The sequence below is a fragment of the Bos grunniens genome, chromosome 15 (genome assembly GCF_055505025.1).
Source record: "Bos grunniens cultivar Pamir isolate PY7600 chromosome 15, Bosgru_T2T1.0, whole genome shotgun sequence".
Taxonomy (NCBI): Eukaryota; Metazoa; Chordata; class Mammalia; order Artiodactyla; family Bovidae; genus Bos; species Bos grunniens.
This window is the reverse complement of record NC_141179.1, coordinates 77,809,989-77,832,350: the sequence shown is the minus strand read 5'-3', so window position 1 is coordinate 77,832,350 and position 22,362 is coordinate 77,809,989. Positions and strand designations below refer to the sequence as shown.

At 57.6% G+C, this 22,362-nt stretch overlaps 2 protein-coding genes across 8 annotated transcripts; one reads left to right on the top strand and one right to left on the bottom strand.

Annotated features, from left to right (window-relative positions):
* The first annotated feature begins 4,807 nt into the window (after positions 1-4,807).
* Positions 4,808-10,581, top strand: PSMC3 (proteasome 26S subunit, ATPase 3). Its single transcript, XM_086341586.1, has 12 exons — positions 4,808-4,850; positions 5,090-5,173; positions 5,811-5,936; positions 6,349-6,453; positions 6,566-6,628; positions 6,871-7,008; positions 7,423-7,566; positions 7,686-7,834; positions 8,690-8,786; positions 8,999-9,144; positions 9,947-10,028; positions 10,425-10,581. The coding sequence occupies exons 1-12, from the start codon at positions 4,824-4,826 to the stop codon at positions 10,533-10,535; spliced, it is 1,272 nt and encodes a 423-aa protein (XP_086197712.1). The 5' UTR covers positions 4,808-4,823; the 3' UTR covers positions 10,536-10,581.
* A 1,851-nt stretch (positions 10,582-12,432) lies between these two features.
* Positions 12,433-20,715, bottom strand: SLC39A13 (solute carrier family 39 member 13). Of its 7 annotated transcripts, none has more exons than XM_086341589.1 (10): positions 20,646-20,715; positions 18,750-19,058; positions 16,450-16,563; positions 16,107-16,231; positions 15,353-15,457; positions 15,154-15,243; positions 14,444-14,494; positions 13,994-14,126; positions 13,717-13,816; positions 12,433-13,624 (listed from the first exon to the last, which is right to left on the bottom strand). In XM_086341589.1, the coding sequence occupies exons 2-10, from the start codon at positions 19,048-19,050 to the stop codon at positions 13,549-13,551; spliced, it is 1,095 nt and encodes a 364-aa protein (XP_086197715.1). In that variant the 5' UTR covers positions 19,051-19,058; positions 20,646-20,715; the 3' UTR covers positions 12,433-13,548. The 7 variants fall into 7 exon arrangements, with proteins under 7 accessions (XP_086197715.1, XP_086197717.1, XP_086197713.1 ...); XM_086341591.1 differs by having other exon boundaries at positions 13,998-14,126; XM_086341587.1 differs by having other exon boundaries at positions 13,717-14,126.
* Between the last annotated feature and the right edge of the window lie 1,647 nt (positions 20,716-22,362).

The window sequence follows — 22,362 nt, the reverse complement described above, 5'->3', positions numbered from 1 at the left end:
TCCTGGTGATTCGGACTTTCCCTGCCCACGGTCTGCCCAAGGGTGGGGGAGAGCAGCCGGCTTCCTCAGACACCCCTGTCTCTCTGCACACATGGACGAGCGCCTCCACCACCCTCCCGGCTCCTCGGGCTGCAGTGGGAGCTGGAGGCAAGATCCTGCTGGAGAGCAGCACCTTTAAGTGCTGACACGCAGGGGTGGGCAGGAGGATGCAGTACAGAGCACACACAGCACACCAGCCACATAGAAAGTCTGTCAGAGGACTCCCCTGGTGGTCCAGTGGATAAGAATCTGCCTGCCAATGCAGGGGACACGGGTTCGCTTCCTGGTCCAGGGAGATTCCACATGCCACATGCCACAGGGCGACTAGGTCGCTTCATCAAAACTGCTGAGCCTGCGCTCTACAAGAGAGTACAGGAGAGGAGCCCCAGTCTCTGCAACTAGAGAAAGCCCTCATACAGCAATGAAGACCCGGGGCAGCCAATAAATAAACAGAATAAATGTTATTTATTTTTAATTGAAGGATAATTGCTTTACAATATTGTGTTGGTTTCTGCCATACATCAACACGAATCAGCCATAGGTATACATAAGTCCCCTCTCTAAAAAAAAAAGACTGTTCTAGTCAGCTCAGGCTGCCATAACACAATACCACACACCAGGTGGGTAAAATAATCAAAATGTATTTCCTCGCAGTTTTGGAGATTGGAAGTGCAAAATCAAGGTGCCCGCAGGGTTGGTCCCTGGTGAGGCCCCTCTTCCTGGCTTGCAGACAGCCCTTTCTCAGTGTCCTTGCATGGCGTTTTCTCTGTGCTTATATGTAGAGAGGAGAGAGCAAGATCTCCCTCTCTTTAATCCCATCATGAGGGTCCCACTCTCATGATCTAATCGAACCCTAAAGAAAGTGAAGTCGCTCAGTCGTGCCCGACTCTTTGTGACCCCATGGATAGTAGCCTGCACCAAGCTCCTCCGTCCATGGGATTTTCAAGGCAAGAGTACTGGAGTGGGTTGCCATTTCTTTCTCCAGGGAATCTTCCCAACCCAGGGATCGAACCCAGGTCTCTCACATTGTAGACAGACGCTTTACCGTCTGAGCCACCATACGTCCCATCTCCAAATACGTCACATTGAGGGTTAGAGCTTCAACGTTATGAATTTGGAGGCAGGGATACAAAATTCAGTGCATAGTAATGATTAATTAAACAAAAATCCATACTGATGTTAATAAATGAACAAATTAAAATCTTAATAAAAAAAAGAATGGGATATTTGCATAGTTTCAAAGTACTTCCTCACAAAATACTTGTTAATTTCAAGGGGAAACCCTCACCATGGAGAAGGTTTGTAGAACCAGATTAATCACTGAGCGAGATCGACATCTCCAGTAATGAAACAAAATGAAATCAGCTGCTACCCGCATGAACGGAGTGAGAAACTCAGCGTCTCTTCTGTGAGGCTCCTGCAAAGATGAGTCACGTGAATGTAATCAAGCAGACACGCCAGGTAAACACAAACAGAAATACCCTGCAGGACTTCCTTTGCCGTCCAGTGGATAAGAACCCACCTGCCAATGCAGGGGACACGGACTCGATCCCTGTACTGGAAGATTCCACATCTCATGGAGCAACTAAAGCCCCCGCACCAGGACTGCTGAGCCCACCTACTGCAGCTACTGAAGCCCGGGAGCCCTAGAGCCTGTTCCCTGCAACAGGAGACTGTAAAGAGAAGCCCATGCAACTAGAGAGCAGCCCCCGCTCACTGAAACTAGAGAAAGCCTGTAACAATGAAGACCTGCCACGCCTAAAGAATACATACATTGATTAATTTTTTAAAAGACTGTTAATGCCAGATTTTTTTATTTTTGGAAAGAAATATTCTACAAAGTAACTGTAATCTTCAAAAGTGTCAAGGTCATGAAGCCAGGGAAAAACTGAGAAACAATCCCAGACTGAAAGAAACTAAAGCCCTACAACTAAATACAATGCTTGATTCTGATCTTGATTCTGGACTGAATCCAAGTCTGAATGCAGTCTGTCCTTTAACGCTGTGAAGAACATTACTGGGACAAGTGATGAAATTTGAATGGAGGCTAAGGGTTAGATGGTAGAAACATATCAAGATTAACCTACTGGTACTGAAGTTGTATTGTGCTTAAGTAGGAAAATGTCCTTGTTTGTAGGAAATTCCCACCAAAGTATATAAGGTGATGTATTTAACCAATAATATTCTCTCAAAAGATGCAAGAAAAAAATTATTTACACTGTATTTTCAACTTTTCTTTAGGTTTTAGATTTTAAAAATAAAAATATATAATTTTTTTAAAAAAGAATAGCACAGGGTAAGCGGTTGAGGAGCATGGGAGCAGAAAAGGCCCAGGAGGTGCAGGCTGAAACATTAAAGGCTGTGCCAGTGGGTCTGGATGAGAAGGAGGCATTTAAGCAAAGACTTGAAGGAGCAAAGGTAAGGGAGTGAAGCAAGAAAATATCCTGGAAAGAACATTTCAGGACAGCAGAACAGAGTCCAAGGTAGGAGTTGGCCTGGCCTGATCTCCAAGCAACAAGGAGCCGTGTAACTGTGAGCAGGGAGGAAAGGAGTGGGAGTCAAGGTCCTGGAGAAAATTGTTGGGGAGGAAAAAAGCGGTGCTGTGACCCACCTGCCGATGCAGGAGATGTAAGAGATGCGGGTGCAATTCCTGGGTTGGGAAGGTCCCCGGAGGAGGACATGGCGCCCCACTCCAGTATTCTTGCCTGGAGAATCCCGTGGGCAGAGGGGCCTGGCGGGCCACAGTTCATAGGGTTGCACAGAGTTTGGACACAACTGAAGCGACTTAGCACGTAAGCACAAAATCCCCTGCAGGACCTGGGAGGCTGTTTCAGGGACCTTGGCTTTTACTCTAAGTCTCACAGCTGCTGCAGGGTTTTGAGCAGAGGAGTGACATGATCTAACGAGGCTTTAAAATAATTCCCTTGGTTGCTGTGTTGAGAACAGAGTACACAAGACAACTGGCCAGGATGCTTCAAAAATGTCTATGTCATGAAAGACCAAAAAAGATCGGGAGACTGTTCTAAACCGAAGGAGACTGTAGAGACCTGACAACTGACTGCCATGTGTGATTTTTGACTTGATGTTGGATTTTTTTTTTTAAGGCTCTAAGGCATGTTATGGAGATAATTGAAGAAATTTTAATATGGACTGTATATTAGATTTTATTGCCTCAATATTAAATTCTATAGGTATGACAATATACTATGCTATAATGTATTGGAGTTCGATTATTAGAATGTCTTTACTCTTAGGAGACACAAGTTGAAATATTAGAGGTGAAGTAACATGATGTCTGCAATGTACTTTGAAATGGTTCAGAAAAACAGACAGCAAAAGAAAATGCAAATCAATTCGTGACTCTAGGTGAAAGATACATAGGTATTCATTGTCCATTCTTGCAATTTTTTAATGTATTTCACAGTTTTCAAAATAACAGATTTTAAGAAGTATTTTAGTAGGGGTCCCCAGGGGAACAGATCCCATAGGAGACATATATGTATGTAAAGAGATTTATTATGAGGAAATCGGCTCATACAATTACAGAGGTGGGTAACCTCCGTGGCAGGTAGGGTAAACCGGCAAACTGGAAACCCAGGAATGTTGATGGTTTAGTTTCAGTCTTCATCAGAAGGCCTGAGGTCCCATGGAGCTGCCGGTGTACATTGTAGTCTGAAAGCCAACAGGCACAAGACCCTGTTCAGTTCAGTTCAGTCGCTCAGTCGTGTCTGACTCTTTGCAACCCCATGGACTGCGGCACGCCAGGTCTCCCTGTCCATCACCAACTTCCGGAGTTTATTCAAACTCATGTCCATTGAGTAGGTGATGCTATCCAACCATCTCACCCTTCTCCTCCCGCCTTCAATCTTTCCCAGCATCAGGGTCTTTTCAAATGAGTCAGTTCTTCGAATCAGGTGGCCAAAGTATTGGAGCTTCAGCTTCAGTATCAGTCCTTCCAAAGAGTATTCAGAACTGATTTCCTTTAGGATGGACTGGGTGGATCTCCTTGCAGTCCAAGGGACTCTCAAGAGTCTCCTCCAACACCACAGTTCAAAAGCATCAATTCTTCAGCACTCAGCTTTCTTTATAGTCCAACTCTCACATCCATACATGACCACTGGAAAAACCATAGCTTTAACTAGATGGACCTTTGTTGGCAAAGTAATGTCTCTGTTTTTGTAATAAAATGTCTAGGCTGGATCATTGAAAAAGCAAGAGAGTTCCAGAAAAACATCTATTTCTGCTTTATTGACTATGCCAAAGCCTTTGACTGTGTGGATCACAATAAACTGTGGAAAATTCTGAAAGAAATGGGAATACCAGACCACCTGACCTGCCTCCTTTAGGATGGAGGAGCAGCCTGTGAGCAGCCTGATTAGGACTACATTTCCCAAGGACCCTGGGTCGTTTCTCCCTCCCCTTTCTATTTCTTTTCCGCCCCAGGTCCCGCCCCTCTGGGCGTTCCAGCCAGTGGCGCATCCTCCTCTCGCTGTGGCACTAACAGGACGAGGGCGGGAACTTTTCAGCAGCCGCGGGGGCGGGTCCTGTGGCCTGCGCTTCAGGTTTTGAATCCGAGAAGCAGATTCGCCGCCGCAACGCGGCCCAAGCTAATTTTTTTCAAGAGTCAGGACTTGTTGACGGAGTCTCACTAGTCAAGAGCAGACGTAAAGAGAGGTAATATTGATCTCTCCCTGCGGCTGCCGCCCGGTGTAATCTTCAGGCTGCTCCTCCGAATGGTGAATCTGCTGCCGAAACTCGAGAGTCCAGTGACTCGGCAGGAGAAGATGGCGACTGTGTGGGACGAAGCGGAGGTGCGCGCTGGCGGTGCTGGAGCTCGGGCCACGGGGAGACCCCGCTGGCGGGAGGGGAGGCGGTGGCTGCGGGGGTCAAGGTCGAGCCCGGTCCCGGGATTGGGGCCGCTTGGTATGCGGTCGCGACTGCATTCTGGGTTTTTTGGCGCATAGTGGGTCAATTGAGGCAGAGTTGGCTAACTCACAGTGCTGAGTTAACTGCCTTGAATTTAAGGGAAAAAAAATTATTTTTTTCGCAGCAAGATGGAATCGGGGAGGAAGTTCTCAAGATGTCCACAGAAGAGATCATCCAGCGCACACGGCTGCTGGACAGTGAAATCAAGGTGGGCAGTGAAGCCCCCTCTCCCTGCCCGCGTCCCCACACACAGGGCAGGCCCTGGTGCTCTCACGTCGTCCCCAGCCTCCCTCGGAGAGGTGTGGGGGCCGCGGTTTCCTCCTCAGACCAGAAAAAGAAAAAAGAAAACGAAGTTTTAAAAGGGAGCGGGAGAGGGCCAGGGTGGTGGGAGACAAGGCTTGAGAGAAGGAATGGTCTGACTGCCGTTCCCAGGCTTTTCAGTATTCCTCTTGAGAGTCTGTCTTTTAAGAAACCCCCATTTTACAGATGAGCAAACTGAGGCTAAAAGAGGGTTTTTGTTGTTGTTGTTTTGTTTTGTGTTTTACTGTGGTGAGGTATGGAGCCTGTAACGAAAGGCAGAACCTGAAACCCGTATTTGCTCAACTCAAAGTCTGGCTCTTTTCCCTTGTCTACAACTGCTTCCCCTGGAGGTCTCCCGACAGGCCTCCTGTTTCGACCTTTGCTGGTTGTGGACACAGTTAGGCTGAGCATTCAGAGAGCCTTCGAGCTGAGTGAAGGGGTGCAGGAGGGTTCCTCCGGCTGCCTGGATAAGGTGCTCCAATTAAGTGGCCCTCAGATAAGCTAAGGTAAGGCTGAATGTTTCTTTCCATTCACCCTCATCCCAGATCATGAAGAGCGAAGTGTTGCGAGTCACCCACGAACTCCAGGCCATGAAGGACAAGATCAAAGAGAACAGCGAGAAAATCAAAGTGAACAAGACGCTGCCGTATCTGGTCTCCAACGTCATTGAGGTGTGTGTGTATGTGGAGGGGAAGAGGGGTCAGTGGGGCTTGGAGACAGCCTGCCATTGGGGAAAGAGTGGGTGGGCCTTTTGAGGCCTAAATTGCATGTAGGATCTAAACCTCTTAGGTTCTCCTCCCCGCTGTAAGTTTTTAGGGGAATATACAGGCCTGAAAAGGCATCGGAAGCTTCGTGTTTCTTTTTCTACTGGGTATTTTTCCTCAGGGGGTAGATGAGCTCTGAGCAGAGATCACGCTAAATCTTCTGATTTATTAACCGCACCTTTGCTGGGCTTGGGGCTAGGCTGAGGAGTGAGGTAGGGATGGCGAGCCCTGGGAGTGCTGAGGTTGTCTAGGCCCCAGAAGTTCTGGGCTCTGCAGAGTACAGGGGGGCTGAGCAAATCTGAGCTTCTTCCTTTCCCAGCTTCTAGATGTTGATCCTAACGACCAAGAGGAAGATGGTGCAAACATTGATCTAGACTCCCAAAGGAAGGGCAAGTGTGCAGTGATCAAAACCTCTACACGGCAGGTGAGGCTGGCACAACAGGAGGAGCTGCAGAGGATGAGAGGGGGATGTGGGACAGGACTCGGGAGCCTACCTGAGGGCAGTGACTGAGGCTGCACCTGGAATCCTTCTGCAGACCTACTTCCTGCCTGTGATTGGCTTGGTGGATGCCGAAAAGCTGAAGCCGGGAGACTTGGTGGTGAGTGGTGTCCCTGAGCCCAGGCAGGCCTTTTCCAGCGAGGTTTCTCCCACTGCTGAGCCGAGCCCCTGGCCCCGGCCCGGGTCACTGTGGGTCCTGAACATTTGCGGAGCTGCCTGCCCTTTGATTCTTGTGTTGCCCGGTCGTGTGGCTCTCCTTTCACTCTATGGACACCTGTCCCCCAGTCACTTAGGTAGACCTTGAGCTGGGACAGAGCTGAGGTTTCCATGCTGTGTCCCCAGGGTGTGAACAAAGACTCCTATCTGATCCTGGAGACCCTGCCCACCGAGTACGACTCGCGGGTGAAGGCCATGGAGGTGGACGAGAGGCCCACGGAGCAGTACAGTGACATCGGGGGCCTGGATAAGCAGATTCAGGAGGTGAGGGAAGCCCAGCACCTCACCAGCCTTTTGTGTCTCTCTGCTTCAGTGACCAGAGCACTTTTCCTCCCATGCCTCTTATCCTTGCAGCACTCTAGGGAGGCAGGGAAGAGGCCATGGAACAGTTTAGAAGACTGAGCTCTGGAGGGTCTGAATGGCTTGCTTGGGATCTCAGATGGTTAGGGCCAGAGCCAGGACCGGAGCTCAGGCTCCTGTTCTTAACCCGTCCTTCTGCCCTGTCCTGCTGTTCCGGGAGTCCACCGGCAGCCTTGGTGGCAGTGAGCGTTCTGTGTCCTCTGGATGTGGGGCAAGGAGACGGCGGTGACCCCGAGTTGAGTGGGAGGGCTACAGAGAGGGTTAGGCTGTGGGAGCCCACAGGGTTCACTGTCCTCACCCAGGTCTTCTTCCTGGCAGCTAGTGGAGGCCATTGTCCTGCCAATGAACCACAAGGAGAAGTTTGAGAACTTAGGGATCCAGCCCCCAAAGGGCGTGCTGATGTACGGGCCTCCAGGTACAGGGAAGACCCTGCTGGCCCGGGCCTGTGCTGCGCAGACCAAGGTGGGTGCCTTGGGAAGGATGGGGGGAGATGGGTGGGAGCTGAGACTCAGCTGGGTGGGCTTGAATCAAAGGGGCCTCTTGTTGCACCTTTGGCCTGATTCTGTCACCCTCCACCCCAGGCCACCTTCCTGAAGCTGGCCGGCCCCCAGCTGGTGCAGATGTTCATTGGGGACGGTGCCAAGCTAGTCCGGGACGCCTTTGCGCTGGCCAAGGAGAAAGCGCCGTCCATCATCTTCATAGATGAGCTGGACGCCATCGGCACCAAGCGGTGAGGGGTGCGGGGTCCCACCAGGTTGGGTCTGGAACCCTGGTCTTCCACCCTGCCGCCTGCTCGCCCTGGGATGCTTGGACTTCTTAGTGCTCTTCTGACTAGCCTCCCTGCTTCATTTCTTTTCCCCCACCATCCTTTCTCCTCACAGTTGCCAGCAGGTTCCTCTCAAAGTTTCACTGACTGGCTCCGCCAGCTCCTCATGCAGACAGAGCCTGCTTTCCCCTTCCACGCCTCCCCACTGTTCCGTGGCATAAATGCTGGGCTTGCCACGGCCTGCGGGGCCCTGTGTTGGTGCCCCAGCTCCCCTCCAGCCTCACCCCGTCCCTGCCCTCACCTCCCCACCGCCCCCCCCCACCCTGGCTTCCTCCAGGCGGCCCCTCGGTTTGCAGGCCCGCTCGTTGGCAGAGATTTGCCACCTGCTCTTTTCTTTCTGGAATGTGCTTTTCCTTTTCCCCTGATCTCTGCTGGTCGGTTGCCCAGTGATGTGTTTTCAGCACTCAGATCTCAGCCTGAGGGATATTTCCTCGGGGACAGCTGCCTGGGCCCCCTGTTCCATGCCAAGTCTGGGCCAGATCTCTCTATTTCTTCTGAGTTTTAGTTCAGTTTGTGATGGCACCTTCATCGGGGGCACAGGCCAGGCAGCGGGTTTTGCTCACTGTTCTGTCCTCAGTTCGGCACCTGAGCCCAGGAGCTCTCACATCTGACACCATTTCTGTGCTGTCCCTGGGCTGGGGGCCCCCAGGCTGAGCAGGACTCCTCTCCGCCCTGGGATGGGTTGGGTTGGGCTTCTGGAGGAGCAGGGGAGGGTGTCCCCCGAGCTGTGGCCTCACCAGTGTCTCCTTCGGGGCCCAGCTTCGACAGTGAGAAGGCCGGGGACCGGGAGGTGCAGAGGACGATGCTGGAGCTGCTAAACCAGCTGGACGGCTTCCAGCCCAACACCCAAGTGAAGGTGGGTGTTGTCTTCACAGGGGAGGAAGGGGCGCTGAGAGGTCAGGGGTCTTCTGTTGTCTCACTGGCGCAGCTCGAGTTAGAATTAGAGGCGGTCTTGAATATCCGGTGCCGTCTCACCTGACCCGGGCTGCCTCCTTGCCGGTCGTGGCCATGCCTGTCACCTGTCTCTGAAGCTCCCTCCTCATTCAAGCGGCCGCGTCTCCTTCTCAGGTCATCGCAGCCACCAACAGAGTAGACATCCTGGATCCCGCCCTGCTCCGCTCAGGCCGCCTGGACCGCAAGATCGAGTTCCCCATGCCCAACGAGGAGGCCCGGGCCAGAATCATGCAGATCCACTCCCGGAAGATGAACGTCAGGTGCGTAAAGTCACGAGCGAGGCGCTGAGACCTCAGGGGCAGCAGAGCCGTCCCAGTCCTCTTCGTACTGAGCCTCCCCGGGCTTCCCCTCTCCCTCCACCTCCCATTCACACAGCACTGTCCCCGCAGCGGCCTCCCTTTCTCTCAGGTGCCTGACCTGACACAGAACCTTACTGGGGCCCGGGATCCTTAGCGTTCACCTGCACACACACCCCCTGCCCCGGGATCGGAAGGCGTGCCAGCCCGGGCCGTTTCCTGGCCTCCTCTGCCCTAGCAGGTGAACACAGCCCAGCCTGGCCCAGGGGAATGCTGCCAGGGGCCAGGCAGACCTGGTTCAGATCTGTGTGCCTGTCTGCAGGTGGCATAAGCCTTGGTTTTCTTCCTGGGACTTGGGGGTGAGGGCTGCAACCTCCCGGGGTTGTGATAATGTCCAGTGCAGTGCTTGGCGCAGGAGGTGAGTCGCCACAGCGCTGTGCCGGTACAGGGCCCGCCCGCCTGAGACAGACAGACGGCTGTCTTCTGTCTGCACAACCTTCTGCTCCCCTCAGACTGGATCCTGGGGTCCAGGTGCATCTCGAAGGCTGGAGACACTAGAAATGACTTGGTCTAACCTACTCTGACCTCCCTGCCTCCCGCCTCCCCCCTGCCCCGTGCAGAGGGACGGAGGGACGAGGCCCAGTGGGGAAGGGACTCTTCTGTGATCCGGGCGAGTCGACCTCGCTGCCTGAGGGAGCGTGTGGGGGATAGCTGCTCTTCCTGGCCCCTCCCCTCAGTCACTGAGTCTCGCCCTACCTCCCCACAGTCCTGACGTGAACTACGAGGAACTGGCCCGCTGTACGGATGACTTCAACGGGGCCCAGTGCAAGGCAGTGTGTGTGGAGGCGGTGAGTGGGGGCTGCAGAGGGTGGGCGCTTCACACGACCTCCCTGCTCAGGCTGGTGGAGGCGGCTGAGGGAGGGGCTGAGAAGGTGGAGGCCTCCGGGAGCTGGACCAGGGCGTGGGCAGGGGCCAGAGAGCCTATCTGTTCTGGGGTGTGGGGAGGGACCCAGAGCCTGTGTCTCTGTCTGGGGGCTGGGGCGTGGGGAGGGACCCAGAGCCTGTCCTGGGGTGTGGGGAGGGACCTGAGAGCCTGTATCTCCGTCTGGGGGCTGGGGCGTGGGGAGGGACCTGAGAGCCTGTGTCTCTGTCTGAGGGCTGGGGCGTGGGGAGGGACCCAGAGCCTGTCTGGGGAGCTGGGGCGTGAGGAGGAACCCAGAGCCTGTCCGTCTGTCTGTGCGCAGGGCATGATCGCACTGCGCAGAGGCGCCACGGAGCTCACCCACGAGGACTACATGGAGGGCATCCTGGAGGTACAGGCCAAGAAGAAGGCCAACCTGCAGTACTACGCCTAGGGGCCTCCTGCTGGCGGACACGTGCAATAAAGGATGCTTCCCATTCCTGCTGCCTGTCTGTCTCACCTTCCTGGGGCCTTGGGTAGAGGAGTCGGGGTGTATGCCGGAGGCCCTTCCCTAGGTGCTGCTGCTAGAAACCCGAGCGAGCCATGGGCCTCAGACCAGTTGTCAGGGCGGGGCCCTCTGGCAGGGATGGGTGTGCGCCCCAGCTGCTCCCTGGGGTCTTCTGGCCTCCAGACCCCTCTGACTGCACACTCCTTACCCCGCCTCTCAGTCTGAGCTTCTGAAAATTCTTGTTAACCTGCAGTTTGCCTGAGGGGCCTACACAGAAGCCAAACCAGTGTTTCCCTTCCTTTTGAATCTTGGTGCTCTGGCCCTCGACCTTGCTTCCTGGTAAAGCCAGGCTCTGGGCCTTGGCTCCCTGGTTCCTGGCTGCCAAGCCTTCTGTTTGTTTCCACGTCCTGGTTCGCTGTTGGCCCATTTCCTCCCGCTGAAAAATGAGCTTCAAGCAAGATCCGGTGAGAGCCCTTCTAGGCCTGACCCTGCTCACCCGGTGTCCTCTCCCACCCCTGGTCCTGCCCCCCGCCCCGTCCCTGTGATGCCCCACGTCTGCTGGTCATCTGCCTGCCACCCTTCCAGCTCTGCTGCCTGAAAGCTGACCGGGTGGTTCACCGCTGGCTGAGGGCTCGGCGGGGACCACATGCTTTGCGGATCTTATGCTTAATTGTATCTAGTTAATCTCAGCCACCAGTAGGGCAGCCCTGTTTTATGGATGCATCTGAGCAGCTGGGCCAAGACCATGCAACTCTTAGACGGCATAGCCAGGATTCAAACCTAGGGGTGAGCATAAAGCCTACTGTGTTGTCGTCAGCAGGTTTGGCTGTCCCCCCACCCCCACAAACGGCCTGTTAAAACAGCAACCCTTCGTGAACCCCCATCGGCTCTCACTTGCCCCCTGGCAAGAGCCCCTTACCCTCTTCCCATCCCCTCTGAGGGGCCGTGCCCACAATCCCAGAACCACTGACTGCTGGCCAGTCTGGAGGCCCCTCCCTCTCCCACTGCCTCCAGGCCGCCAGCCTGGGTCAGGGGGTACCCTCACTGCACACTCCTTGGTGATCGGTCCCACTGACTTCCACTGCCCGCCCCCCCGCCCACCACCACCCCATTCCAGAGGAGCCCCAGCACAGCCTCTGATAGAGCTCTGTCCCTCTCCTGGGCATCCCCACCTGAGTGAGGCCACAGGCTTCTTATCCCTGACCTCGGAGCCCCCATCTGTAAATGGGACCTGGCTGCCTCCCTCGGCGAGCTGAGTGCATCTATGCCCTATGCCTGCTGAGGGCTGGGGGCGCTGGGGGACAGCCCTGGCTTCCTCTGTTCATCAGGCCTGGGCCCACCGCTCCCTGTCCCCCTTCTCCCAGGAAGCAGCTCCTTCCCATGCCTGACGCTGGCTTTACTCAGCCTGTTCACTGGAGGCGAGGGTGTGGTTTAGAATAAAGATTTCATTTTTCCTTTTTAACAAAAAATAATTTCATGGAGGCCAAACCTGGAGACGACTTTGTGGGTGGAGCTCCCTCCCGTGGTGAAGTTACTCAGGCCAGGCTGGGAAGAAGCCCTTGGTTCGCAGGTCTGCGAGGACACCAGCCTTGGGGGTGACGTGGGCTATAATGGCCTAGAACCAGGCTTGTTTTATTGACATAAAAAGCTAACAGCAGAACAAGCCAGGGAAATGTGGAATGTTTATACCCTGTTCTGAGAAGCAGCTCAAAAGAGTGCAGAGGAGCAGAAGGGCTAGAAGGCAGGGATGACAGGCTGGGCAACCTGCAAGAGCCGGGGTGCGCAGAACAGCCAACCTGGCGGGGACACGGGGTGCCCGGCTTTCGTGTGCAGAACAGAGGCAGCCAGTTCGTGTATATTTATTTCCATCTCATCTATACAAGTTATTTACAGATACAAACGGAACCACAGCAAAACTGCTATAAAATCGATCAGCCCCTCCTGACGGCGACTCCTCCCCACGAGGCTGGAGCCTGGCTGTGGAGCGGGCCAGCTGAGTACCTGGGTGTCGGCCAAGGGAAATAGCTGGGGATTATGGCTTCAGCATTCTCCCAGAGCACATTCCTGAGTGCTGACAACGTGGAGCCCTCACCGCCCCCGCCCAGCCCCACCCGCAGTGGCTGGGGAAGGGGGCCCTCGTCGGGGGCAGGCGGCCACCATTTCCTGTTTTCCTGCCCCCAGAGTGTCTGCCGGACCCCGGGCTGGCAGGAGCACCCGAGCGGACGGGGAGGACACTGGCCCAGGGCCGCTCGCTGCCCTGCTGGCTGCTGTTTGGCAGCTGGAGGTGGCAAGAGCTGCCGGCGCTGCCAGGGAGCGTTCGCAGCGGTGGGGGGGACAGGAGCCGGCCCAGGGCTGACGGGGAAAAGGTCTTAGAAAGCATCTCCCAGCTCCGCGCTGGGTGCAGTAGGGCCGTCAGCGCTGAGTGGAGCCGGGGGCGAAGCACCCGCCTCTCCTCTCTTTGGCCTCAGAGCTGGTGAAGGGAGGACCAGGCCACGGCCGAGAAAAGGTGCCCCAGCCTTGGTCCCTGGCTGCTTGGAGCCGGGTGCACGCCCCTAGGGGCTTACCCCCAAGGCCCAGGGCCACGGAGGCCTCGCCGGGGACAGCTTTGGGGCTCGCTGCAGGCCTGGCTCCTTGGGCGGCTCACTCTTCCCAGCGTCACGCACAGAGGCCTCTGCTCGGGACCGCCACTCCTGTGCCTCACTGCTGACTCCGGCGGTGCAAGCCCCCAGGGTGGCAGGGGGAGAAGACCAGTGGGCGGGCCCGGGCGTCAGGGATCACAGTGTCGGCCTCGCACACACCTCTGGTCACATGTGCACATCACACACACACACACCACCCTCTTGTTGGGTTGGAGGTGCACTCGCTCTCTGACACACGCATATTCACTCATACACACACACATGGTCACAGAGTGAATCCGAGTCTCTTATTGCTGTGCAGGAGTGGGGCGCTGAGACAGTCACTCCACGAAGACCGAGAACAGCACCATCACCACGATGCCCGCACAAAGCAGAAGCACCTGCTGCAGGGAGCGCCTGCGGGCGAGAGGGCCGGGGCTCAGGGGGCCGCACGGGCCGACGGGCAGCGGGCAGGGGCCTGCCAATGGCAGTGCCGGCGGGCAGCTCACCATGGGTCGTCTTCCTCCAAGAGATCGGGCAGCACGTTCACCAGGGCGATGTAGAGAAAGCCACCGGAGGTGAAGGGCAGGATCCAGGCCACCGTCTCCTCTGTAGCAGGGGGAGGAGCCCTGACTGGCTGGGGGGGGCTGGGCGGCCACGTGTACCGACCGCCCCCCATCCCGCGGGGTGGACCCGGGCAGAGCTGGGCTCGGATACCCGGGTCAGGGCGGCCGTGCCCTTCGGCCAGGGCCCCTCTGCGGACCGCCACCACCCCCACGCCCGTACCTACTCCCTTGGGGGATTGCGCACAGATGGCGAAGCAGGCGCCCAGCAGGCCCCCCAGTGCCGTCGAGAGCTGCAGCTTGGCTGCGCTCCATCGGTCAAAGCCGGCCCGGAGCAAGATGGCAAAGTCGCCCACCTGAGGGGAGGTCCAGACGATCACTCTGGGCCCCAGTGGGGCCAGACGCCCTGAGCATCTCAGGTGTGGATGGGTGCACCGAGCCCCCAGCAGCAGCCCCATCGCTGGGACCCTCGGCCCACAACCCCTCTGCTGGGCCCCCAGTCCTGAGGAGGCTGGAGCATGGCTGCAATGGTGGCTGTAGTCTGAGTAGGCTGAGTAGCCCCAGGTCTCTGGTGCAGCCCCCCAAGCCAACCATTGCTGGGCAGTCCCACCCAAAGTACCCCCCACCAGCTGCACACCCACATGGCTGATCATGGGGACCCTGTGGCACTCACCTCATGGGGGATCTCATGCAGGAGGATGGCCATGGTGGTCAGGAGCCCGATCTGCAGGGAGGGGAGTGTGTGTGGGGGTCTTTGTTGAGGGTACCCAGCTGTCCGCTCATCCTACCAGTATCTGCTCTGGGTGCCCTGGCTGGACACTGTTTGGCTACTAGAAATACAGCAGCGAATAAAACAGACCAGGAATCCGCCCTCAAGAAGCTCCCAGTCCGGGGGGGAGAGGCAAGGACTGAGTAAACACAGAAAGAGCCGTGTGACCACACGCCTTGACAGGGGCCATGGGACACGAGGGGCCTGACAGATGAGGGGTCAGCAGAGGCCTCTTTGAGAAAGTGCTTTTGGAATGGAGGCCTGAAGGATGAGAGTGGTAGAAAGAACACTCCAAGCAGAGGCAGCAGGGAGGAGGAAGCCACCAGAGGGGGACGAGGTGGGCCAGTTCAAGGGCAGACAGACCTCGGGGCCCAAGCACAGAGGCAGAGGGAGCAGGAGTGGGGAGAGGCACGTAGAAGCAGGAAGGGGCTGAGTCTAGCAGCTTGGCTGAGGCCCGTGGTCCCGAGGCGTGTTCGCAGTAAGGAGGCTGGGGTAAGGTGCTGGGTGCAGGGAGCGTGGAGGAAGTGACTGGAGGCAGGGCCTCCTGGTCAGTGTGGGCCCTGCATGCCTGTCACGATGGCCTGCGCCCCCGCCCCCACCCCAGCCTCACTCACCTTCTTGCTCACTAGGAAGCTGGCGGCCACGGCCAGCCCGTGGGTGAAGTTGTCTATGGTGTTGGCCAGCAGGTTGAGATAGCCACTGACCTGGGTGAGGAGGGACAGGGTTGGGCTGAGCCAGGCAGGTGGGCCTGAGCCAGGCCGGCCACTCGGGGTGGGGCGGCTGTGGGGGGCAGGGCCCGAGCGGGCCACTCACTTTGATGTTCCGGACCACGGCGCTCGGGCCGGGCTCTGCAGCCGGCTGGGCCAGATAGTGGCCTCCATTGAGCGCGGCAGCAGCTGCGGGGTCTTTGCTGGGGGCCTAGGGCCAGGAGAAGGGGGGAGAGGTGACATTAGATGCCCCCCACTCGGCCAGGGTAAACAGAGGGAGGGAGACAGGGGACACCGCTTTTATCCGGCTGGACTTCGCTGCTCAACCAGCCGGGTGACCCCAGACCCAGCAAGCCCTCTGCTTTCCACACTGCTGTCACCATTATCCATGGAGACAAGTCATGGCAGGGGCTGGGCCCGGATCCTTCCAGACAAGCTGGCCCAACCTCCCAGAGCTCCCAGGAAAGGGCCGAGAGACTCTTTTTAGGGCTTGACTCAAAACCTGAATATTCACTGGAAGGGCTGATGCTGAAACTCCAATACTTTGGCCACCTGATGTGAAGAACTGACTCACTGGAAAAGACCCTGATACTGGGAAAGACTGAGGGCGGGAGGAGAAGGGGACAACAGATGAGATGGCTGGATGGCATCACCAACTCAATGGACATGGGTCTGAGTAAACTCCGGGAGTTGGTGATGGACAGGGAGGCCTGGCGTGCTGCAGTCCATGGGGTCGCGAAGAGTTGGACACGACTGAGGGACTGAACTGAACTGAACTGACTCAAAACCTGGGCCTCCAGGCCCTAGTACCACCACAGAATGAAGGCTGACCTGTGTAGGCTCTGGAGTTTGGGGCTCACCTGGCTGGTCTCCTCCTTCCCTTTGCTGTCAAAGAACAACTTCTCCAACACCAGGAAGGTCAGGAAGCCAGCAATGACCCACAGTCCCAGCTGCTGTTGCTGCTGCAGGCTCTGCCTCTCACCACCTGCAGGGGGCAGCACTGACAAGCCAGGGCCACAGATCCGGGGTGGGCCCCCCTCCCCCGATTGGAACGGGGGCACTGGGACCGTGACAGAGGTCCAGGAACCCCTCTCCCAGTCATTCTTCAGAGTGGGCACGGCCTAGGTCATTCCTGGGCCTGGGCACCAGCTCCACCCACTGCCCACCACCCTCCTGGCCCCCCCAGCCTGTGGCCTCACTCACCAGAGCTGGCGCTGTTCGTGTAGGCCCACGCCTCGGGGAGCAGGTGGAGAAACACGTTGCCCAGAAGTCCCCCCAAGGCAAAGCTGAGCAGCTGTTTCAAGCGCCGTGCCCCAGCTACAAGGCAGAGATGTGGGACCTGGGAACGGAGGCCAGAGTCCCTGGCCTGACCCCTTCCCCACCCAGCTTACTGGGCTCCTAGTGTGATCCCAACCAGACTGCAAGTCTCTGGACGGCTGGACGTGGGCTGCTGGCCTCCCCGGGCCCCCAGCCTCCAGCCCCTCCAGGGGCTGGTGTTCAGCAGGAATTCACCACGTCCTGCAGGGCGCGCGTGGAGCCACTACTGCTCCAGGGCTAAGAGAGCGGACAAGCCCCAGCCCCCAAAGCCAGCAGCTGGTAAGTCTGGGCAGATTACTTCCAGGGCTCAGTCTCATCATCTGTAAACTGGGGACAATTGTATCTATCTGACAGTGAGTGATCTTGATGAAATTAAATGACAACATGTGTAAGAAATGCTTATTAAAGAGTTTTTCTCTTCTCGGCCACTGATACTCTCAGCGAAGTGGCAGAGATCTGACAACCTGTGCAGACTTAGAATACCCAGAGTTGGAAGTGCCCTAAAGGGGCCCTTGGTTCAGTAGACAAACTGAGGCCCAGAGGGAAAAGGTGGCTTGGTGGTGGGCGTATGATCCCAGGGTAGCTACTGTTTCCACGCTGTGCGACCTTGGGCTCCTAGAAGAACTCCTTTGTGCCCGTGTGTCCCCATTTGTAAAATGGAGCTAACAATCCAAGTCCTCCCTAGGCTGACCCCGCAGGGATGCCATGAGAAGGTCAGGAGCGCCGGGCCTGAAGAGGGCTGTGTTCACAGCTGCGGTGCCAGCCCTCAGCCCAGGGCCCGGCACAGCTGTGTGCATGTCCATCTGCTGAATGAATGGTTCCTAAGCCTGGCAGGCAGCACAAGTCCCCGGGGGACCCTCGCTTCAGAGATTCCCAGGGCTGGTCCAGAACTTCCATGGCGTTGTCCTGGCTGGGGGCGACAGCCACCTGCATCTTTAGGGCTCCCCATCTGGTCCTGTTTCTCTTTCACCACAGAACGTCACTGTGGACACACGCACACGGCAGGAAGAGGAAGCCAAGGAAAGCCCTCTGCCATGCCTGCACCCACCTCCCGGGTGCCCTCCCCAGAGGAGGCGGGCTGCCAGCCTCTCCATGTTCCAGGGAAGGCCGCCCTGGGGGCTCTGGGTCTGAGCACCCTTTTGCACGCTGAAGTGGGGCTGAAGCAAGAGGTGGCGCTTTTTACGGGGCACTGGCTGGTGAACATGGAGCCCCTTCCCAGCGGTGGACAGTCTTTTTTTTTCAAGTTAACTGCTTAATTTATGTGGTGTGTTGGGCCCACCACCCCTACCCTTGTAGGGGTCACCGTGGCACCACCTGCCACATGAAGCCAGCCTCGCTGTGGTTGGAGCCCAGGACGTAAGCCTGCACAGTCCACGCCTAAGCATGGTTGAGACAGCAAGGAAACTCTGGCCAGAGGTGACACCTAGTCCCACTGCTCATCAGGTCTGCATACAGCATTTCATGTATTACCCCAGAGGTATAACATCAAGACGGGCTGAATAGCAACCGTCTTCTCCTGCATCATCCCACCTGCCCCACCAGTACCACCACCTCACGTCTCAGTAAGATCCCAAACCCACTCCTCACTCGCTAAATACGGTACAAGGTGACACTCAGGGGAGGCAGGTCCACTTGTGTTCAAGAACGCCCCCCTCCCAGGTCTGGAAGCCAGGGTGGACGATATCCCCCAGGCTTTTCAGTGGCTGGGCACTCTTCCAATCGCTTTACTGATATTAGTTCATTTAATCGTCACAAAAACATCTATGAAGTTTATACTGTTATTATCCCCGTTTTTAAGGTTGGGACCTTGAGGCAGAGCCAAGTTAAGGAACTCACGCAATACTACCCCAAGTGGCACAGCCAGGCTTTGAACCCCAGGCAGCCTGGCGTCCTATTTCCAGCCTTGCCTCTTGCTTCGCAGTGAACGTTCGCTGATGTTCATCTTTCAGAATAAACAGGTGCACAAACGGATGAACAAATAAGCTGGCGCACCCCGGCTCACCGGACCGCGGGGAAGAACTGTACTCGGTCCAGCCCTCTACCTCAGACGTGCTGCCGCCTGGGACGAGACCCGGCTCTCCCACGAAGGGCAGCGGCATGGTTCCCCGGTCACCTGCCGCCCCTGGGTCACCTGTCGTCCCCGGGTCACCTGCTGCCCCCTGGGTGCCGGAGAGGTGATCATTTACCTTCTGAGCGCAACGTGGTCCCCATCTCCAAGGGAATGACAAGCAGTGGGAAGACCCCGCTGAGCCCCACCATGAGTGAGCCCAGGAGGGAGCAGATCCACGTCTCCAGCCTCTCTCCACTCAGCAGGGCCCCCCAGGACTCGCTCTCCTTACTGTCCAGGCGACAGGCCGCTGCCACCCCCCGGCTCCGGAGGGCCTGCTGGGAGCCCCCAGCCCCTCCCAGGAGCTCCAGGGCAAGAGCCGCAAGGAAGAGGAGCCTCTGTCCCGCCATGCCGATGCCGGGGCAGGGACATCCAGGCATGCCACGTGCTGAAAAAACACACAAAGGCCGCTTGCGTGAGCGGCCACCCTTGGCCGCGCACCTGCTTAGAAAACGTGGCACCTGGACCCTCCCCGCGCTCCCTGCGGCCACGGCACCCGCCCTCCTGCCTGCCTCCCCCAGGGCCTCCAAGGACCCCTGTGAGGGGTGCACGGAGCAATGGGGCTCTGCTCCTCCACACCCCACTTCCAAGGACCACACATTTTTTTTTTCCTTGGGAGCCAGTTCCAGACTTTGTGTCAGCCTGTCCGCCTAGGGCTAAACTTTCCTTAATGACAGGGTGAGGCGCTGGCTGAGTTCCCTTCAGCCACCGGCAGGCCCGCCCCATCAGGGTGTCTGGCTGCCAGGGGAGAAAGCCTGACTGCCAGGATGCGCCCTAGTGAGGATACCCCCAGAAGCGTGGCCGGCGGCAGCATTGTCTAGCTTGACGGGACGAGCTTAGGAAGCGCAGGTGGCGGAAGCCAAGCAGCTGGGCTAGGTCAAGACCATCAGGGCTTCTTCCTAGGAAATGAGTCTAATACCCCGGGGCCCGGAGACAGGCAGGAGGTGAGGTGAGACCGGAGAGAGAGGCTCCTTCAGTGACGAGAGGCCTCCCAGATGCACGGGGCACGGGCATCCAAGACCCACCCTTAACCTTGTGCTCCACGCTTAAAGCTGCTGGGCTTGCGGTGCTGTGTGCTCAGTCGCTCAGCCCTGTCGACTCTCTGCGACCCCGTGGACTGTAGCCCGCCAGGCTCCTCTGTCCATGGGGATTCTCCAGGCAAGAATACTGGAGTGGGCTGCCGTGCCCTCCTCGCCTGACTGCGGACAAGTCCCTAAAGCCCTTCTCTGAGCCCTTAGTCTCCTCCTCTTCCGAGGAAGATCAGTATGGCCTCCCTCACTTGGTCGTGAGGGTGAGATGAATTTGCCCGTTGGGTGAGCCTGCCTGGCATGGTGAAGATACAGAGAGCCCTCCTCGTGTTAAGGGGCAGCCGGAGTGTACCCAGCGAGCAGATCACAGGATCTGGATGTGAGTCAACCAAGAGGGAAGTTCAACCTGGAAACTCGGGCGTGAGGTTTAAATGTGGTCTTCCCAGCCTCAGGCCGTCTGTGACCTTGAGCCGGTGATGTCTTTGCCTCAGTTTCCTCATCTCCTGATGGAGATGGGAGGAAGGGAAAGCAGCTGGAAGAGACGCTAGGGTCTGGGATCTCCAGGCCTTAACGGGACCCTGATGAAACCCACTGGGCTCCACTGGGGACCAAAGGCGGGACTGCGGCCAGGAGGCCGGGCTTGGGAGGCAGAGGCGGGTCACGGTTAGAGGTGAGGGGGCCCCAGGTGTGGAACAGGAGATAGGGCTACCGAAGAGAGTCAGAGAGAAGAGAGAACGGGGGAAGCAAGAGCGGCAGAGTGAAGAGGGGGAGAGCCAAAGACGGATGCGGAGCGGGGAGAGATGGGGACGACGCGTGGGGAGACAGAGGAGAAGAGCCCAAGGAAGTTTTAACTCCCGGGCGAGAGGCCCAGGTCTGACCTGGACAAGGGGATCGGCAGAGTCCGCCCCGTCCGGGGCTCGGGCCCCGGGCGTCGGGCGGTCACTCACCGTGCGGCGGCGGCGGCGCTCCGGGCGGCCCCGGCCATCCAGCTGCGGCACCGCGCCCCGCCCCGGCTCTGCCCCGCCCGGCCCGGCGCCCCCCTCCACCCGGGCCCGGAGCCGCCCCCAGCGCGCGGCCACGTCACACGGGACCTGTCCGGAACCCGGCGCGCCGCGCGCCGCGGGGTCGCGGGGGGAGCGGCGGTAAAGGGGCGCGCTTCCGCCTCGAGGCTATGGGGGACCCAGGAGGCTGGCGCACTTCCGCTCGGGCCGGACCGGGGACAGCGGCGGGGAGCGTCGGGCGGAAGTGGGAGCCCCGTGGGCGCCCGGCTCGGCCTGGCTGCGCGAGAGAGGAGGTAGCGGTCCCCGCGGGGACCGCGAGCGGCCGGGGCACTTGGGCTTGCGGGGCCCGGCCGCCGCTTCCTCTCTCGGGCGGCGGTGCTGGCCGCGGCCGCACGGGGGCGCGCTCGGCCGCAGGACGGCGCCGCCCCGGGCCGGGGTCCGGGTGTGCAGGGCGGGGGACGGCTGCCGCGCTCCTGCTCTGAGTCAGCCGGCCCTGGCTCCTCCATGAGCCAGGGAAAGGGGAAGTTCCTGCCACAGGGAGGGGCCTAGCCCCGGGAACCTCAGAAGAGGGAATTTTATTCTTACTCATCGAATTATTTTTATGCTTTGGTTTTTCACTGGGAACCTCAAGCCTTTTGTCTCCAGGGCTTGTAACCCTTTGGAGTCCAATGCACGGTGGCCCGACGTTGCTGCCCGGTAAACTTCAAACCTCGGGGAGCAGAGACTCTGTGCTTCCGTCACTTTAGACGAGGGCAGCAAACTAGCATCATTATTATTGTAATTGCAGTTTAACTGAACGTCGATGACGTGCCATTCACTCTGTTCGTACTGTCTTCACTGAATCCTCGGGTCTGTCCCGTTAAGGTGGGGACTGTTAGCGCAGGGTCGCACAGATGGCAGAAGCCCGATTCAAACCTGGGTGTCCCTGGACCCAGAGCATGTGAGAGCACCTCTCACTTGCAGGATCATGGGAATCTGGTTTGGCATTTCCACTTTTGCATTCTTCTTGGGGAATCTGCCAGGACCATATAATACCAGGAAAGGGGCACTTGGGTGCCCCCTTGGGTAGAGACTGTGTCCGGGGTGGGAGTCTCCGAGCCTCTGACCCTCATCTGCTCCTGCGGCGGGTCCTTCATCCGTCATGTGTCACTCTGTTACCGGGGCTCCGACAGCACAGGGCTGTCACGTGCTACACCTACACCAGTTGCCCTATTCTACGGCACTCGCCCACGTTTGCCCTTCCTAGACCCCCAACTACACAGCGGATCACCTTTCCTCTGAAAGTCCTGTCTGCCTCATCCACCAGGCCCTTAGTTCTGCTGGGGCGCCCTCCTGTTCCGCTTCCTGAGTTCTGAAGTGGAAGCCCCAACTTACTTTGTAAAGGGAGGAGGACACTCAGGGATGCTGCTTTGGGATCTCTAAGATGCCCTCCCCACCTATGCAAATCACTCCATCACATGCAAAGCACTTCACAATATACAAATGATTTCACAATAACACAGTCAGCATTCCCGCCACTAGGAGCTGAGGACTGCTGGCCGCCAGTAAGGGGATGGGCAAGACCCGGCTAGAAACACCACATGCTGCCTTCTCTCTGCCCTTTTCTCTCACTCGGGCCGGAATTTCCATCATTAGACTCCCTAATGTACTGGGGGTTGGGATG

Bases quoted from the DNA above. Each gene is read 5' to 3' on its own strand.
- PSMC3 (XM_086341586.1), top strand. From the start codon at position 4,824: ATGGCGACTGTGTGGGACGAAGCGGAG. The intron at 7,835-8,689 runs GTGAGGGGTGCG...TTCGGGGCCCAG, and splicing joins GACGCCATCGGCACCAAGCG to CTTCGACAGTGAGAAGGCCG. The intron at 10,029-10,424 runs GTGAGTGGGGGC...GTCTGTGCGCAG, and splicing joins AGGCAGTGTGTGTGGAGGCG to GGCATGATCGCACTGCGCAG.
- SLC39A13 (XM_086341587.1), bottom strand. From the start codon at position 19,050: ATGCCTGGATGTCCCTGCCCCGGCATCGGCATGGCGGGACAGAGGCTC. The intron at 16,564-18,749 runs GTAAATGATCAC...TCTGCCTTGTAG, and splicing joins GACCACGTTGCGCTCAGAAG to CTGGGGCACGGCGCTTGAAA. The intron at 16,232-16,449 runs GTGAGTGAGGCC...TGCCCCCTGCAG, and splicing joins CACGAACAGCGCCAGCTCTG to GTGGTGAGAGGCAGAGCCTG.